General features: G+C 40.8%; 1 protein-coding gene across 1 annotated transcript; it reads right to left on the bottom strand.

Moving 5' to 3' along the window:
* Positions 1-3,191: 3,191 nt before the first annotated feature.
* LOC308299859 (uncharacterized protein) lies at positions 3,192-11,736 on the bottom strand (the record flags this gene model as incomplete). The annotated part of the gene is made up of 6 exons (XM_080743642.1): positions 11,631-11,736; positions 10,770-10,865; positions 10,089-10,208; positions 9,554-9,688; positions 8,860-8,996; positions 3,192-3,530 (listed from the first exon to the last, which is right to left on the bottom strand). Exons 2-6 carry the CDS (start codon positions 10,789-10,791, stop codon positions 3,192-3,194), a joined length of 753 nt encoding a protein of 250 aa, XP_080599768.1. The 5' UTR covers positions 10,792-10,865; positions 11,631-11,736.
* Between the last annotated feature and the right edge of the window lie 6,314 nt (positions 11,737-18,050).

Here is an 18,050-nt window from a genome sequence, read left to right as displayed (position 1 = left end):
CAGTAACCAGTTACATTAGTAACTAATGTTTCAAGACAAACACAATTCAATTCATCACAGCGTTGGCTGTGTAGGGGAGAGTGGGGTAAACTGAGACACTTTTTACATTTCCTCCCCTCTGACTAAAAGATATATCAGTAAAAATGGACACATTTCCCAATAATTTGGGATGTTTCCTAACAATGGAAGTTATCAGTATGTATTCAAGACAAAAGGCAGTGAAAATATGATTGTTTTAAGTCCGGTTAGGCTTAGGATTAGGTTCAGGGTTAAGGTTAGGGTTTAGAGTTAGCATTCACCAGGTTAGCATTCACCAGCGTCGGCAGGTTAGCATTCACCACCAGCTTTGGCAGGTTAGACTTAGCCTGATTTCAGACTCTGCGCTGGAGCTTAAGAGTCTGAGCCTGAGCCATTGTGTTGAGATTTCAAAGGGGAGGGGATTTAAAATTTGAAATTCCCAATCACAAGCGATCTGGTGGGAGGGTTGTGTTTGACTTTTGCACACAAAACAATCCCTCCTCCCCCTCCCCTCAATGACATGCACCCAACAGGTCAGTGTCTTTGATGTTTCACTGATTAGAGAGAATCACTAACGAGCTACTCGACACTTGTATGGCTCAATCAATGCCTGCAGTTCGGAGTCCTTTTGAAGTTCAAAGGGAGCAATTAAGAACTCTGTTGAGCCACGCAGCCACCCCTCCCTCCACTGTTTCTGTAGATTTTTTTCCGTCTTGCTTTGAATTCATTGGTCGGTTCGCCAAGATACGGCTTTGAACCGAATCAAGAGACTCGTCATATGACATATCCAGACCAAGAGATGCAGTTCACTCAGAGAGTGGGCGGGTCTATTGGCTGGAGCCAGGCTAGGTTAGACTTGGACTACTGGGACCTCAAAACAACGGGACCTCGGAATAGCGTTACGTGTCCGTTCAGGCTGTTTTGAGCACTCAGGTACGCGAGCAGGCCCTCAAGTTCTGTTCACGATCTCCCACATGCTCTGAATGTGTACTCTACACTCTTTGGTACCGACCACTATGACTTTTCTACGTCCGGATTCACCTCCAGTAGGCGCGGGTTTCAGGCAGAACACCCTCCACCCTATTTGGTCGTAGGGTTTGCTGAGGCTGCCCTTTTGACCTCTACCCTGCAGACTTGTTTCATGCCTGTGACCAGCACTCCATCCTGAGCCTTGGACCGTAGTCTGTGGACTACACTGATCTAGGAGATAGAGTTGGTTAAGACCGTAGTCCGTGGACTACACTGATCTAGCAGATAGAGTTGGTTTAGACCGTAGGCTGTGGACTACACTGATCTAGTAGATAGAGTTGGTTAAGACTGTAGTCTGTGGACTACACTGATCTAGTAGATAGAGTTGGTTAAGACTGTAGTCTGTGGACTACACTGATCTAGTAGATAGTTGGTTAAGACTGTAGTCCGTGGACTACACTGATCTAGTAGATAGAGTTGGTTAAGACCGTAGTCCGTGGACTACACTGATCTAGTAGATAGAGTTGGTTAAGACCGTAGTCTGTGGACTACACTGCAGTAGATAGAGTTTGTTAAGACCGTAGTCTGTGGACTACACTGATCTAGTAGATAGAGTTGGTTAAGACTGTAGTCCGTGGACTACACTGATCTAGTAGATAGTGTTGGTTAAGACCGTAGTCTGTGGACTACACTGATCTAGTAGATAGAGTTGGTTAAGACCGTAGTCCGTGGACTACACTGATCTAGTAGATAGTTGGTTAAAGGGATATTCCACATTAAAAAAAACTTTTGGTTCTAATCAGAACTAATCAGGCTTTTATGAACACCCTGAACAGTTTTTAATTTGCTTGATTCAATATTTAGATATTTGATGTAAATGTTACCAGGCCCTCCAGGCCCATTTCCTCTCCACATACACACCCATTGTAACGTCAAACTCCATTTTAACCATGATAGATTCATTAAAAACACACATTATTTTTTTCTGGTGACTCATACTACCCTCGTAATACGTGAGCAGGCTGTGTTATCTTTCCAATATCCTTTTTAAATTTTTGGGGGGGGAAATGGAAAAAAATAAATACAATAAAGTATTATTAAAAATAAATGAAAAAAAGCTATTGAAAAAACACGGCCTGCTCACGTATTAGGAGGGTAGTATGAGTCACAGGAAAAAATAACAGGTGTTTTTAATGAATCTATCATGGTTAAAATGATGTTTGAAGTTACAATGGGTGTGTATGTGGAGGCCTCCTGCTGGAGGAGGGCCTGGTAACATTTACATCAAATATCTAAATATTGAATGAAGCAAATTAAAAACTGTTCAGGGTGTTCATAAAGGCCTGATTAGACAATAAAATGACGAAAAGTTTTTTGGAAAGTGAAATATCCCTTTAACACATGGGACGCTCAGGTTTATAACATTTCTAGCTGTTGCTGCTGCCGCCGTTCACTCACGCTTTATTTTGAAGAGCCTCGGAAGCTTCGTGCGTGTGCACGTGGTTGTCCACTGACGATTGAGGAAGATAATCCCTTTGTTTACAAAAGCTCGCGAAACTAAAATCCAAACCGCGACCGACCATCGCGGTAAAGTGTCGCTGTGAAAACAATCAGATATCTGCTTCCCTGGCGTTCTTTTCACCTCATTCATAGATAAAGCCCTTTTTATGTTTCAGAGTAGAATGGAAATCAATGTAACCAGCCTCCGCCATTTTCTCCCTCTCTCTCTCTCTCTCTCTGCTATGGGGTGACGCATGGACTCGGGTCATTCAGAGAGCAGGCTGCAGCACGTACAGTTAACCCTTTGTTGTCTCGTCTCTCGACGAGATAACTCCTTTTGGCATGGTGACACCTAGTGGCCTTAACTCGTCACTGAACGAGTTTGGCTCCTTGGGTGTTAAGCATGATGGAATAATCGGACAGTCAAGTTCTACCCGCCACTGCAAGCCTGTCTTAGGGGCCCACAGTCAGGACTCAGGGGATTTGTACTTGTTCACCCTCCGAGTCAAACTAATCAATGGGGGCCACTGGTAGACGCCAAGCACACCGGACCAGGGTGTTCCCACACCGGGCCATGAGTTAACTGTGGCATAGTTTCAGAGCACTGGGCAGAAATCACATTGCATCAACACCCGTCGAGGACCATCGTGATGCTCTCTTTAACAGTCGGATTCCCCTGGACCACAACAGTTCTAAGTCAGCTGCTAGGCCCAGTCGAGGCAGCACGCCAGGGCCACCACCGTGCCCCAAGGGATGCGATAGGGGCCACGCTGGCCCGCAGCGCCCGCCCTCCCCGACTGATAACCTTCCCCGGGTGGGCTGAGCCCCCCGAGAGGGACGGCTCGCTGACACACAGCGGATGCTGCCGCCCGCCCCCGCTCAGAGCACCGGCGAGAAGGAGGTGCCGGAGCGTCCGCTCCTCCAGCCACGGCGTGAGCCCAGGACCGTTTCTCTCCCCAGCCCTTAGAGCCAAACCTTATCCCGAAGTTACAGATCTGACTTGCCGACTTCCCCTTACCCGCCTTGTTCACCTTGGAGACCTGCTGCGAATATGGGTATGGCCTGGTGCGAGATTTACACCTTCTAGCCCGGATTTTCAAGGGCCGGCAAGAGCTCACCGGGCGCAGTTGGAATGTTTACCAGGTTCATGCTTACCAGGGCATGGGCCCCTCTCTTGGCTTATCTACAATGTTTATGACATAAAAAATAAAACATATATAAAAGTAATATTAGATAAAAAGAGGTTTAAGACTAAATTTGTGCCTCATGTTGGGGTAATGTGAGACAGTGTCTCGCTTAGGGTTGCCAACCGTCCCGTATTGGCCGGGACGCCCCGTATTCTGACTGAAAGAGGCGCGTCCCGTAAGGGACGTCGCTTGTCCCGGTAAAGGGACTATGCACATAAAATATATATTTTTCTGTGCGTGCGCCAGGCATCGTCTGCCTGCCTTTGTGTGTGTGTGCTGTATGTGAAGGGCTCTAGGACCCTGGGGGTGCCTCGTCACGTACGTGCGTGCTGCGCCAGTCCTTGTGTAACATGAACTCTGCTGCTGTGCGTTGTTGAATGCGAGCCAGCGCGGGCGACACAAAACTAAAGTTGCAACTAACATTTCTCTATCGAAAATTAGTACCTGCATGTGAGATGAGGTTTGTTAGCCAAAGCTCGTTTTGCCCCAAAACTGTGGGACTGAGAATGAGTCTCATCTGCAGCAGGTGAGCTGTGTGTGTCTGTACCATACTCTGTACTCTGTACTCTGTATGTGGCAAAATACTATGGGTTCTTGAGAATCTGGATGTTGAAGAGCTCCAAGCAGATTACTTGTTCCCCCTTTCTCTGTAGCAGTATATTGTTGACCAGTGGTTCCAAAACATTTTAGCCCAAGACCAAAAAGAGAAATGAAACATTTACCCAAACTAGTGAAAATAGCAGATCTACAAGCTCACAACACATCACTATGCACAGCTGTTGTGAGCTTGTAGATCGGCTATTTTCACTACTTCTTACATATGTGTTTTCCAATTTATGGAATGTCTTAGATTTTCATTTGAGTTATTCATAAAATTACTAAATCATGAAAACAAAATGTAGGAAACAAAAAATTAAAGGACCCATAAAAATAATTCTGTGACTCACAAATGGGACCCAGTGTTTGGGGACCAGTGTTAGACTATGTACAGGCCATATGCCTCAGTTGAAGTGTATCTTACTAAAATGTAGGTCTACATGGCAAGCCATGGGTTTATTATAGGCTATATCTGGTGTATGGTTGAAGCATTTAATTTCCTTATGATTATGATATGTATGCAATGTTACAGTAAGTGTAACCTGATGCAGATGTAGCCTGATGCAGATGTAAGACCTGTTGTGTTTGTAATGTATTGTGTGTTATACTGTAGGTATAACTGTCTGAGTGTCTGTGACTGTACCGTAGGTATAACTCTCTGAGTGTCTGTGACTGTGCCAAAATGCAGTTTTCTATGCATTTCAGGCGTGTTGAGTCTGTTGACCCCCCTCAAAATAATTTTTTTTCCCGGCCACCCACCTTCGGCGGGCGGCCAGAAGGTGTCCCTTATTTGAGTCTCTGGGAGTTGGCAACCCTAGTCTCGCTTTACCCCAAAGCAATTGTCTTGCTTTAACTGACACCGCCACATTTGGGGAAAAAGGACATCTCTTATCAATTCAGGATAGCTGGATTTATAAGTTGGTTGTTCATCAATATGTAAGATATATAAAATGTTCTCCCTGAATCAATTTGCTTTGACACAACAGCTGATTATGTTGACAGCAAGAACATTTACTTTTACATGCAGGAAAAAAAAATCCACAGTAGGGGTGTTTCTGAATGGAGGTCTGCCCCATCAGGTCCTCTCCTTGATGGCAAGGGGTAAATTCAAGGCGCGTGAAAATATAACGGTCACATGACCACAAATGTATTCCATTGCCTAGATACAGGCGGTGTCTCAGTTTACCCTGTGTCTCCCTACTCTCCCCTACAACACAGTTCACTTCAATGACAGCTATTAGTTGTAATATTCCGTTCCTGGAACACACGCTCGCAGCACGCAAGTCGCAATGCACGAAACGCAATGTTAATGTCACTCCACTTCACCGAGGAACGCTGCAAGTTTTCCCAAAAGAACCACCAATCAAACAACATAAAGTTAATCCTCCCCGCCGTGTGAGCTCAGCGGCGTTCAAGTTCACACATCACACTCACAGCCAACAATGTTGTTCCTTTAACAACAGATCTCCCAGCGCCGAGTCGTGCTGTCGTTTAAATGTCCGTCTTGGGGTGCAATATGGCTCCTCTTCCGTGGGCTTTAACGTCCACTACGGGCGGCCTACGAACACTTTTTCACGGTAGCGAACAGCATCCACGCTGTGTCACAGAATTCACACGCTCACTCTAGCTCGCACCAGGCGCAATCACAGACAGGGAATTACATTAGGCCGCCGCCTACGCTGTTTGGGTGTTCAGGGTTTTCTCGTTGGTGCTCACCTTCCTGCGTTTTGCCCACCGTCCAGAACTCATGTGCGTTTCTTTCCAATAATAACGCAGCATAATAGCCTATATACAGTAAAGTAAATGCTGCATTATTATTATTTGTGACTCAACGGACTGCGGGGTCGGGGAAACCGACGGCTCGGGGACCATTTCGGGCCGCCACAATGTGATGCAATGTTTTACAGTGGCACCTCAATCGACACTTCAGTGGTTCTCAACCTGTGGGTCGGCATCCCTAAGGGAGTCCCCACATGATTCTGGGGTCCCCAGAGGACAGTGAGGTGACATTTTATGGACTCTTAAGATATTTTTAATAGAAAGAAAGAAAGAAAGAAAAGAACACAGTAAAGTTACCTTTACTGTATCTATGAAGGTTGATTCCACCTGGAGATAATGAACACTGACTGACACTTAACTTTACTTCATTGGTCAATTTATCAGATCTACAAGTCATCCTCAGTGGTTTACATTCTTGCATTCATTTAGGAGGATTTGTTAATCTACTCCATTGTGGACAATATGCATCTTTATTTACATCCATGCTGCATGTTGTGTTAATGTGTCAGTGAATCAAAGCAATACAGCCAATTGGTGAGTGAATTGAACTCTCATGCAACCAGGAGTGGGGACTAAAGAGTAGGAGTGGGCACTAAATAGGAGTGGGCACCTCATAAGGGTAGGCATTAAAGAAGAGTGGGCACTAAATATGATGAGGTAGGCCTACAACTTAATCAACCTTTCTGATGCTGCATGAAGGACCATCCTTATCTCTGGCACACTGACCTGTACCAGTCATCATGATGATGTGGTGGCTTTGATGGTCAATTCTGCCATCTCATGGCAAAATGAAGCAACTGCAGTCACAGTGCCATACAATGATTCCTCATTATCCACTTTGGATTGAGTGTATTATTTACCATATTTAAACTGTGGATAGATTGTTTGTTTGGTCTATAGTCTCTGTGAAACAGAGCAAGTGCACTTTGACTACTTATATTCAGATTTTGTCAAGCTTGGGAGAGAAGACAAAATACTCTGTATAATCTGAAAATGTATAAAACTGAATGTATGATTTGAATATTGTAAAACATACTGCCTGTAACACAGGACACGAAAATCAATCAATTAATCAATCAATCATCATAGCCTACCTGAGTATACGAACATGAATACAGTTTCATCTACAGTCTGCTATCGTGTGAGAGTAGCACAGTTTTTCTTTCAAAATAATTACTGTATCTACAAAGGACAACTTGCTTTTTTTTAACAAGGGTTAATATTTGAACATGCATGTGTATTATTAACTTATATCAATAGCAACTACATTTAATGTAGATATATATCTGTTTTTATTCAAATTGATTCATTTCTTTATGTAAGTATAATACTAATGGTAATACTACTACTGCTAATAAAAACTTGCAATATATTCAAAGTATAAAAAGAATACAACATGGATTATAGTAACACTGTAAAATAAATTCCAACATGAAGAAAATATGTATTACTGCCATACAAACACAACACAATTTTATACAAAAATATGCTTCATTAGGAAGTTGGGGGAAAAAAACGGTCTCTGCTTTTCTAAATTAGTAACATTTGATCAGAAACCAGCTTGTAGAAAACCAATCATATTCATAATCATATATTAAAAAATCATAGATCTAAAACCAATGGCAGTAGACAGTAAGTTACTGCAGTCTGCCTTGGGTTTGAGTTGGGTTTTCTCTAAACTGCAATTTTTAACTCTGATAAAACTGAATAGAAACTTTGTCACAAGATAAAACAGTCATCAATTATTTAACTATTTTTCACCAAAAATGCAGTTACTGCACTCTGGCTTTGTAAAGGGTAAGTATACTTGTCATACAAAAACTAAATGCATATTATTATGTCCTAAAAAATATACAATATTTACAAACAAAAACACACTCATGTCATGTCATGGAGGCATACACTATCTTCAAACTTCAAAGTGCCAGCATACATCTAAAGTCTTGTTGGTATGGATTTCTTTTTTCTTTTCTTTTTAACAATCACAGGTGCTTCTCAATGGAACAGATTGTATATACAGTGGCAATAAAAGTATCTATAACATTTCAGAACATTAAAGAAAACACGTCTAAAACTGCTTGGTTGTTGGATAAGGTCACTTTGTGTGAACCTGCTAGTCTGTAAAAAGTGTTGAACCAAATTAAATAAATAAATAAATAAATACAGACATAGCACAACTGTTACTGAATAGAAGGTCATGCTTATTTGCTATTATGCTGTTTTGTTTAAAACTGGACTTTTCTATGTCATTATTTTCTAAAGGGAATGGCGGTAGAAAGGTTAGTTAAAAAAAGAATAAAACATAAAAATACAAAATAAAAACAACTCCAGCTCTGTACAACACCCATTTGCACACTATGTAACAATAACAAACCGGGAACATATATGGATATGATGTGGGAGCGCCCAGATGTGAATTCCTTTTGGCTGAGAGTCTCCCAAATATTATCAGAGGTAATGGGAATACGTATTCCTCTCTTGCCTAATGTTTTGATGTTGAATGATGATTCAGCGATTGGGCAAACAATCCCACAAAGAAGACTCTTCCTCCTGGGGCTGACAGCCACAAAGAGGCTGCTGGTCCTAATCGGAGGCTAACCGAACCACCACCAGCTTGCTGCTCCTGGTTTTACAAAAAAAAAAAAAAAAAAACTTAAATAAAAGTAAAATAAAAACAACTATAACAAAATAATAATAATAATACTAATAATAACAATAATAATAGCACAACAACTTGATTAAAAATAACAATTAAAATAAAAAATAAATAAAATAATAAGGCCAATAATAATAATATTAGCACTAAGACTGATAGTCTCATCCAGAGGTGGTACAAGGTGTTTCTAGGTTTGGCGTCATCTTGGAGCTCAGCTGTGATGTCAGGGTTGGTGTCCACGTCATCATACACCTGCTGTGGATCCTCTACCTCATAGATCACTGCATCTGTACACACACACACACACACACACACACACACACACACACACACACACACACACACACACACACACACACACACACACACACACACACACACACACACACACACACACATTTATTATTGTTGTTATTAATTGTTTGATTTCATAGAAATAAAAGTAACAGTGCTCGAACTTTGCATGTAGAGCTAGCTACTCTTTGTTTGTGTGCACAGCACATAAGCCAAACTCTGCATATACTTTGGGTGCTCACTGCTCATATCTTCCACCGGGTATGGACTAGTTATTATTGTCTCCACCAGGCCAAAAGGCATGGGGAGACTATGTTTTTCATTGTGTGTTATTTGCTATGTCCATGAATTGAATACAAAGGACCTCCAAAGCAAACAAGACAGTAAAAGGACTTATTTGGGGTGTTCCTTTTAGTCAGGGTGTTTAACTGTACTTGTACTACATTTCTTTGTATTGACTATACTTGTACTGTTCTTCATTTTTGTCTGATAAAATATTAAATCAATCAATACTTTCATAAAGACAACAGTAACAGTTGCTCCAACTTTCCTGCATGTTGAGTGTTGGTGTGGAGAGGTTGTGGGCTGTGGACCACGGTCACTTCCTCCTCATGGATGACATCATCAGACAAGGAGGAAGTACTTCCTGCAGGGTTCACAGTGACCTCTGACCTCTCTGACCTCCATCCTGCTTTCAACATGACAAGAACATACAGTAGAACTAGAACTCTAAACAACATGACAAGAACATACAGTAGAACTAGAACTCTAAACAACATGACAAGAACATACAGTAGAACTAGAACTCTAAACAACATGACAAGAACATACAGTAGAACTAGAACTCTAAACAACATGACAAGAACATACAGTAGAACTAGAACTCTAAACAACATGACAAGAACATACAGTAGAAATAGAACTCTAAACAACATGACAAGAACATACAGTAGAACTAGAACTCTAAATAACAACAACAACTATCCTTTCAATATGACAAGAACATAGCAGCACAATAATTCTAAACAAAAACAACAATCTTGGCCTGACAATTCAAATAACAAAATACACACTGACTGATCACTCACCAAGTTGATGCAAGACTTTCATTTCATTTGCAGTGATGCCAATCTCCTCATATTCATGGCCTGGGACAACCGGGCTCTCCGGCTCTGCAGGCGTGCTCTCTAATGATTCAGCTATGACTGCTGCATAGTACAGAATGGTATTTACTAGTTAATATGATGTTTAGACAGATGCATGGTTCATTGTAAATGGTAAATGTTTAAATGATATAGTGCTTTTTAAGCAAAGCCTTAATCATTGTAAATTTACAATGATTGTGCATTACATTCACACATTCACACACACACATTCATACATTGATGGCAGAGGAAACCATGCAACCACCAACCAGCACATCAGGAGCAATTTAACTAGGGGTTCAGAGTCTTGCTAACTCTGGGGTCGACACCCGGGATCGAGTTCGATCCGAGGCTCCTGGCTCTACCAGCCGCTCTACCGGCCACTCTACCCCTGAGCTACTGCTGCTCCATTATTTACCAGGTATCCTAGAGTTTAGAATTAACTTTAGGTTATATAGATATCATGTTGTTTAGACAGATGCAAGCATTGTTAGAATCCTAGTTCCTAGTTTCTATTACTATTTTCCCTATCATTGTTGACTAGTGTTGTTGATGCCGTTTACTCTAATCTCACTCTTAAGCAGTTTTCAATAAGAGGTTTCATTTCATTTAAATATCACTCACCAAGTTGATCCAAGACTTTCATTTCATTTGCAGTGATGCCAATCTCCTCATATTCAACACCTTCATCCCCTTCGTCTCTTTGTGAAGATTGTCTTACTATAGATGACACAATAGACACAATTAGAAACTACTGGTGAAAGAAAATAATATATATATTACTGTTTTATATATGCAGCATTAATGTAATAATAATAATTATTATTATATAGGATAAAAATGTTTTAACAACATGTCGCACACACACCCACACACCATTGACATAACAGATTATAGGAGGCTATTGACACAGTTCATATAAAAGAGAATAATTATACTATGTCAACCACTGTTAAGATAATTGATTAAAATATGTTCCTGTTATTATGTTTAACATGGTATAGATATCATTTTCAGTGTTAAATGTCAATGCCATCCTGTGTTGGGACAAATAACTAATGCACGTGATGAGATCTGTCCATTGCAGGTCATAAAGCCCAGGACAAAGATAACAAAATGATATTGCCAAGCCATAAGATCTGGCCTTGCAACTGGGCCCAACGACACGAAAACATCTGATATCCATTGTTATGTTTAATTGTCCAATCCGAATGGGACTAATGTATTCTGTAACTCCATATATCTGTGAAATTATGTTTTGTATAGTCAGAGAAGCAACGATGGGTGAACATACTTGCTGTACTGCACAATTTGAACTCAGCTATTCTTTCAATATAAATAACAGAAAAACGGACTTACACTGTGTGGACTCATTTCTTGTCAGCGAGTACTTTAATATTTTGGGGGAAACTGTCTATTCATATGGAATATAATAATCTTTCCATCAACCACTTAAATAGATTACATGAATATAACGTTACTCACAGTTAACAGTGGCAAGTGTTTTTCTCACACACAGGCTGAGGAGAATCAGCAGCAGCACAATCACAAGGGCTGAGACAATCCTGGTGACTGATTTAGGATCAAATTCTGAAAATCACTTTGTGTAGTTAATTTACATTTTGTTGTTTGAACAAAACAAACTAGAAAAGAGGAATCTTTTTTTAATCTAAAACAATATTAAAGATTGTAAAAAAGAAAAGTACAAGCAAAACTCTAGCTCAATTCTCGCTCAAAGAATGTGGCTGGAGTAGAATGCCAGAAAAAGTGGCAGAATAAATAAAGACGAATACATATATATTGGGGAGTTAGTGTTCACTCATCAGTGTCAGGACAGGTAAAATCACAACAAATGAAAGGAAAGGAAAAGGAAAACAATACTAATTTAGTTTGACAGTATGAGTTGTTACTGATGATGAAAGTAGTTGTGGTGCCTTCACTATAGATTAGTGAACTGTTTATGAAAGTATACTGTATGTACCTGGTGGAGGAGGAGGAAGGGAATCACAATAGATCTCAGCTGGTTGGACATTCTTACAAGACCTCCGGTGGACACAATCTTTGATGTTCAAATGATTTTCTGTGCAAACCAGAGTCATTTCCAGGTCCTAAAGTCAAAATGAAAACCTACTTTTTAGTGTTTGATAGTTTTGTCCACCTTGTTTAAAGTCAGGAATGTTTAAACACAAAAACATCTTTCACACAAAATAATGTACAGAAGAGAACGGAGTGAACAGATGTCTGACAAAACAAAGCAGTTGTTTACCTCCTTTGTGGAGTTCACATCTGTCTTAATGTTCTCCATGACTTCACCACAACCAAGCTCCTTGCACAGCTGGTTCTTAATGTCCTTTGTTACATTTAGAGGACACACATGCTGCTTCCACTCATCTTGGTAATGGACACTAAGTGTGCCTCCACACTTCTCTGTGGTTCTGAACCTGATGCTGTCTGTAATAAGTGAAATGAAAACCTCTGCTTTATTTCCTGTCATGTGGAAACATGGCTGCATCCAAACTTTTTCAAATGAAAATAAAAAACTGATCTGGTCTCAATTCTAAGACATTGTCTATTATGTCTGAAAATGTGGAAATAAGACCATGGGTTCAATTGATATAAAATCCAAAAAATATCCTACAGACCCTACTCCTACTGTATAGGTCTTTATCCACTTCAATGTCCAAAATGCCTGTTTTACAGAAAATGTATTTCTTCTCTTTTTTCATTAGAAAATAATACATCAGTAAAGAATACTGAAGTAAAAGATTGTGTCAAAAAACAACGTGATATAGAATACAGTAGCTACTACAGTATATAACATACAACATGCTAAAATGAGCCTTCTTCTGCAGACATTCTTTACAAAAACAAATCAGAAGAGTGTCTCTTATCACATGTAAATAAAAGCATTGACCTGAACAGTAGACGGACACCGGTCCTTCAACACACCGACCCCAGACCGTCTCACACTGCCCAAGACTGGACTCAGAGCCCAGACAACGGACGTGGTAAACATCTGACCCAGTTCTTGTATGTTGTTCAAAGGACACAGCACGGCCACAGTCCTTCTCTTGGCAAACTATGTGTGAATGTTGGTCATCCCAGTGGTCACTGCACACCCTGATGTCACCGATCTGCACCTCACCAGAGCAGCCTCTCCCATATAGGCTAACCAATGGGGGGTAATCTGGGAGAACAGATACAACAACAAATGAACAAAAACTAATAAAAAACCCAATCCCATAACCACACAGATGTGATAGCTTTGAAAAATATGTTATGTAGTCACATGGAGATGTCTATCAACCATTTACTTGAAATATTAGGTGTAGAATCCATTGTGACTGATGAGGCCAAGATATCCCTCATCATGATTACAACAATAACTTATTTTCCCCCACTTAACATACATCAGTCTTGATATTAAATCACATCACACTTAAAAATGGGCAGGTAAAATCCAGGGTGCCAATTAATTTGATTAAAATTAATAATTCAATTTAAATAACATTACTTATTATTAATTTGTTTATTGGAGAGAAAGTAGTAATAATTGTAATTACTCTGGCATTGCAGGAGGACCCCTTGGTTCCAGGAGGTTGTATTATCGAGGTGGACCCCTTGGTTCCAGGAGGTTGTATTATCGAGGAGGACCCCTTGGTTCCCAGAGGTTGTATTTTCGAGGTGGACCCCTTGGTTCCAGGAGGTTGTATTTTCGAGGAGGACCCCTTGGTTCCAGGAGGTTGTATTTTGGAGGTGGTCCCCTTGGTTCCAGGAGGTTGTATTTTCGAGGTGGACCCCTTGGTTCCAGGAGGTTGTATTTTCACTCTCACAGTCCCAAATGGTCTTTGGGTTCTTCACATGGCTACAGTTGAAGCTCTTCTCCCACAGATCAGTGGAACTATTTAATGCTGTATGGCTTTTATAACCACCATGGTTCAGATGACGGCACAGTTTGTCTCCCTCTTTTTCTGTCCAGCCATGGCTAGAAACCATTCTGGATCCATTCTGGCTGTGAACAATCACATGTCCCTCAAAGTAGTCCTGTTTTGGACCTTGTAATCTGATCTTCTGCCAGTCTAAGATGAGAAGCAACAGAGACAGAGAATAGTAGATGAAAACCAACAAATATGAATGATTGTCTCAGTTCAAGAGATTGTTATACATTTTTGTTGTATATTATACTACAGTCCACATTCACAAATGGGCTGTTACTGTAACACCTATTAGTTTAAGTCTGTTACTGTAACGTGCACAGTATCTGTACAACACCTATTAGTTTAAGTCAGTTGGAATCAGATGAAAGCATTTAAAACCTACCAGAACACTGGAGACCACCCAGAGTGCATTGTCCTTTGTCCTGTAAAGTAACATTACAGTCTGCCAGCTTGTTGCTGTTTGCAGGACAACTCAGTCCTGACACCACTTCAGGTGGACTTTGTGGTAAAGGTCCAAAGAATTCAACAGGCTCTCCGGTCTCTCCACATCGCAGCTCTCTGCAGATGGTATTTTGGACATCGGTGTCATTCAGGGTTTCTTTACAGACAGGGTGTCGTTGACCTCGATAGAGTATCTTCACATTTCCAGAACAATGATCTCTGGAATCCTTGAAATCGGCCTTGACACTGGCTGCTGGAAACAGTATTGAAAAAAGAAAACTTCATGTGAAACAGTTTTTCTAGGCATGTACAGAGATAACATAATGTCACAGGTACAACTATAATTACATAGTATAAAGTACCATTGAAATGACATTAGTACTGTATAGAGTCCAGGGCTGGCATCTTGTATACAAAGGTTTGCTCCTGACTTATACTGAGGTTTGGTTATTCTTAAATATTTTCTGCAAATTATTTTTTAACGCTCAGTGTCTTCATGTCTTACTGTTTGATGTTTTGTGAAAAGCACTTTGAATAGTTACCTGTTGTTGTTGAAATGCAATACAAACAAACTTGCCTTGTATATAACGATCTACAAATAAATGATTATTCTAATCTTTGTGTAGGTTTACCCTGGCAAACAACGAAGGCTGTCTTGTCACAGTTGGTCTGTGGTTCTGGTTTCATGATGATGCTCTCAGTCAGGTTGGTGGTGTGATTGGTCGGGTACATTGCCAGGATGGTCACATCCCCCTTGATGTTCTGCTCGATACCGGTGAAGGCAGCTCCACAGCCCAGGTCTTTACACAGCATTTCAGAATTAGATTCAGTCCAGATGTGTGCACACACACCCCCACAGCCTGCATGGGTGCACACCTGCACTGTCCCCCAACACTGCTCTGACAGCGCTGCAGTAATAGTACCTGTTGAAATACAAGTTAAAATCAAACAAAAAATAGTGAGTACATCTTACTGAACTATGTTCTGTAGAATACTCATTGTGGGGAAGAAATAAAGGTACAATGATAAATAGAAAATCAAACTAATCACACACAACAGCAACATTACAGCAACGTTACAAGGGTAACACATTACCTGAACATTCCACCAAAGCGAGGCTCTGATTGGATGATGTTGTGTTGTCCTTTGGACAGTGGAAGAGTGATGTCTCTGTGGAGGAGCAGTTGTACGTCTCACTCCAAACATCATTCTCCATTCCAGGATCTCCAGAAGGAACGTGAGGGAACAGGGTGACATTAGTGGCGTTCCCACAATGCATTTGTAGACACACCACATCAGCAGTGTGGTTCCACGTCTCATTGGTCCCTGAGAGCCAGTAGTCCTTCCCAGCATGCTCTACTGCCACCTGGCCAGAGCAGTGTGTTCCATTCCTCATGAACACCACCTTGGGGTCTGAAAAGAGGATGAATTATTAGGGAAACAAATGTGTGCTTTACTAGAGACTGGTTCCACTGCTTTCCTTTCTTTCCAGAACTCTTGACTCATATGTTGTCTCTACCCTGCTTTCTCTCAGTCTCTTACAGAACAACCTGCTGGCTCCCAACCAGTCAGGATTCAAACCAGCCCACTCCACTGAAACGGCACTTCCACTCTGCATTCCTGATTCTTATAAACCTACTGTATAAGCACAATGAACTAGGGATTTCTGACCATTCCATGACTTGGACATCACTTTACATGTGACGGTTTATCGCCTTGTAGTATGCTTACTTACGGAATGGACATTATGTTTCTCCACTATTTATATTTGTTTATTGTTATCTTATTTTTTAGTCAGAATGAAGCCAATGTTACTTTTTACGGAACATTCATATTAATGTTAGACATTGACTAAAGCTTACAATAAATTACAAACAAAACAAACCCCAACACCTGCAATAATATACAAAACTACAATAATGAATCATCATTATCTTACTTTCACAGATGACATGAGCCTTGGAAGTGCATGGGACAGAGTCATTGTACTTGGCCTTGCAGTGCCACAGTGACGTCTCAGAGCCATTACAGTTGACATTGTCCAGAATGCCACGCTGTCCAGTGCTGGTGGTGCTGCTGTAAATCACCTGCAAGAAGAAATTCAAGTTTTTGAATTAAATGTTAGGTGGTCCGAATGGGAGTATAGCAGGCACTACCTTCCCCAAAGTGTATCACAGCCCTGCTACACTCCTACCGAGCTACCAGGCCCTCCAGGTGACCTTGTGGAGCAGTATCTCATAGTATTTGAGAAATTGAAAAGAACCAATAAAGTGTCTTTTTAATTTACCCACCCAGCAATATATCATTTTCACACAGACATGTGGTTGCAAGCAAATGGGAAAAGTGGGGCATGGCCACTTTTCTGCCAAGGAGAGATTTTGGTCAAAACAAAAGCTTGCAAAGATTAAGAATCATGATAAACACTTAGTTTGACCCCTCATAAGCTGCTTCAAACAGAATTAAAGGTTGCAGGTATCCCAGCTTTCAGCAGCTGTCACAGGTTCCAATACGAAGTTCCACATTTTGAAATGTGTTACAAACACATTGATGGACGCATTTCTTGGAACTTTGGCCATGGTTCATTCTGTATATTTGCCGACTACTGACGAACCAAAACCTCTAATATACTGGAAATGCCAGTACACTGTAAAATAATTAACGTGAATTTAAAGTGTAAAAATCGACCTGTAAGGTCTTTGTGTGTGTGTCACAGACAAGTTATTCATTTCATATTAACCATAAAGAATGAGAGCTCACCTTGCCACAGCCCAACTCTCTGCAAACCACTTCTCCATCATTTATGTTCCAGTCTGAACCACACACAGGCTGCAGTCCCATAGAACTATTGATGTAAACTGAACCAGAACAGTTACTGGGACTGAGGTTGTCCATGAGAGTTATGTTGATGTTTTCTGTTGAAACATTAAGGGATTTTACATGAAGAAAATGGTTCTGTTCAATAGGTTTTGTATCATCTTTGAAGTCACAGAAATGATTGACCAAAAGACTGCTTAAATGTGCACTATTATGTATCCCCCAACAAAGTATACAAAATACTTAACAAGACTGGAAAAAGCAGTTTTCCAATCCAGTTGCTGTGCTGAAACTATGTGATGTATGAATATTCATGTTACCTGAGCAGTTCAGTGTCGGTGGAACCGATTGGCTCCTGTCACAGGTAAAGTTGTGTGTGACACTGACTCCACATCTCAGTTGTTTGCACATCATATCAGCTGTTATGTTGGTGTTTTCATTGCAGGTAATATTCCACATGTCACCCTCCTCCACCACCAAGGTTCCAGAACAGACGTTGTCCCCGTCTTGGAGGCGTAACATGGGGTGATCTGTTAACATACATCTTAATGAGAAAATGTACCACGGCTTTGGCATTGAATATTAGAACATTCATTGAACAGTGCACAAATACATTGTATTTGTGTATTGTGTGTGTGTCAACACTGTAACGGCCTATGTGTGGGTATTTGTGTACATCTGAATAAACATGTACAAATGTATGCAACTTGCT

This window comes from Nannobrachium achirus (genome assembly GCF_963921795.1).
Source record: "Nannobrachium achirus genome assembly, chromosome: 15".
In the NCBI taxonomy this organism is placed as follows: domain Eukaryota; kingdom Metazoa; phylum Chordata; class Actinopteri; order Myctophiformes; family Myctophidae; genus Nannobrachium; species Nannobrachium achirus.
This window is presented reverse-complemented; position numbering and strand designations above follow the sequence as displayed.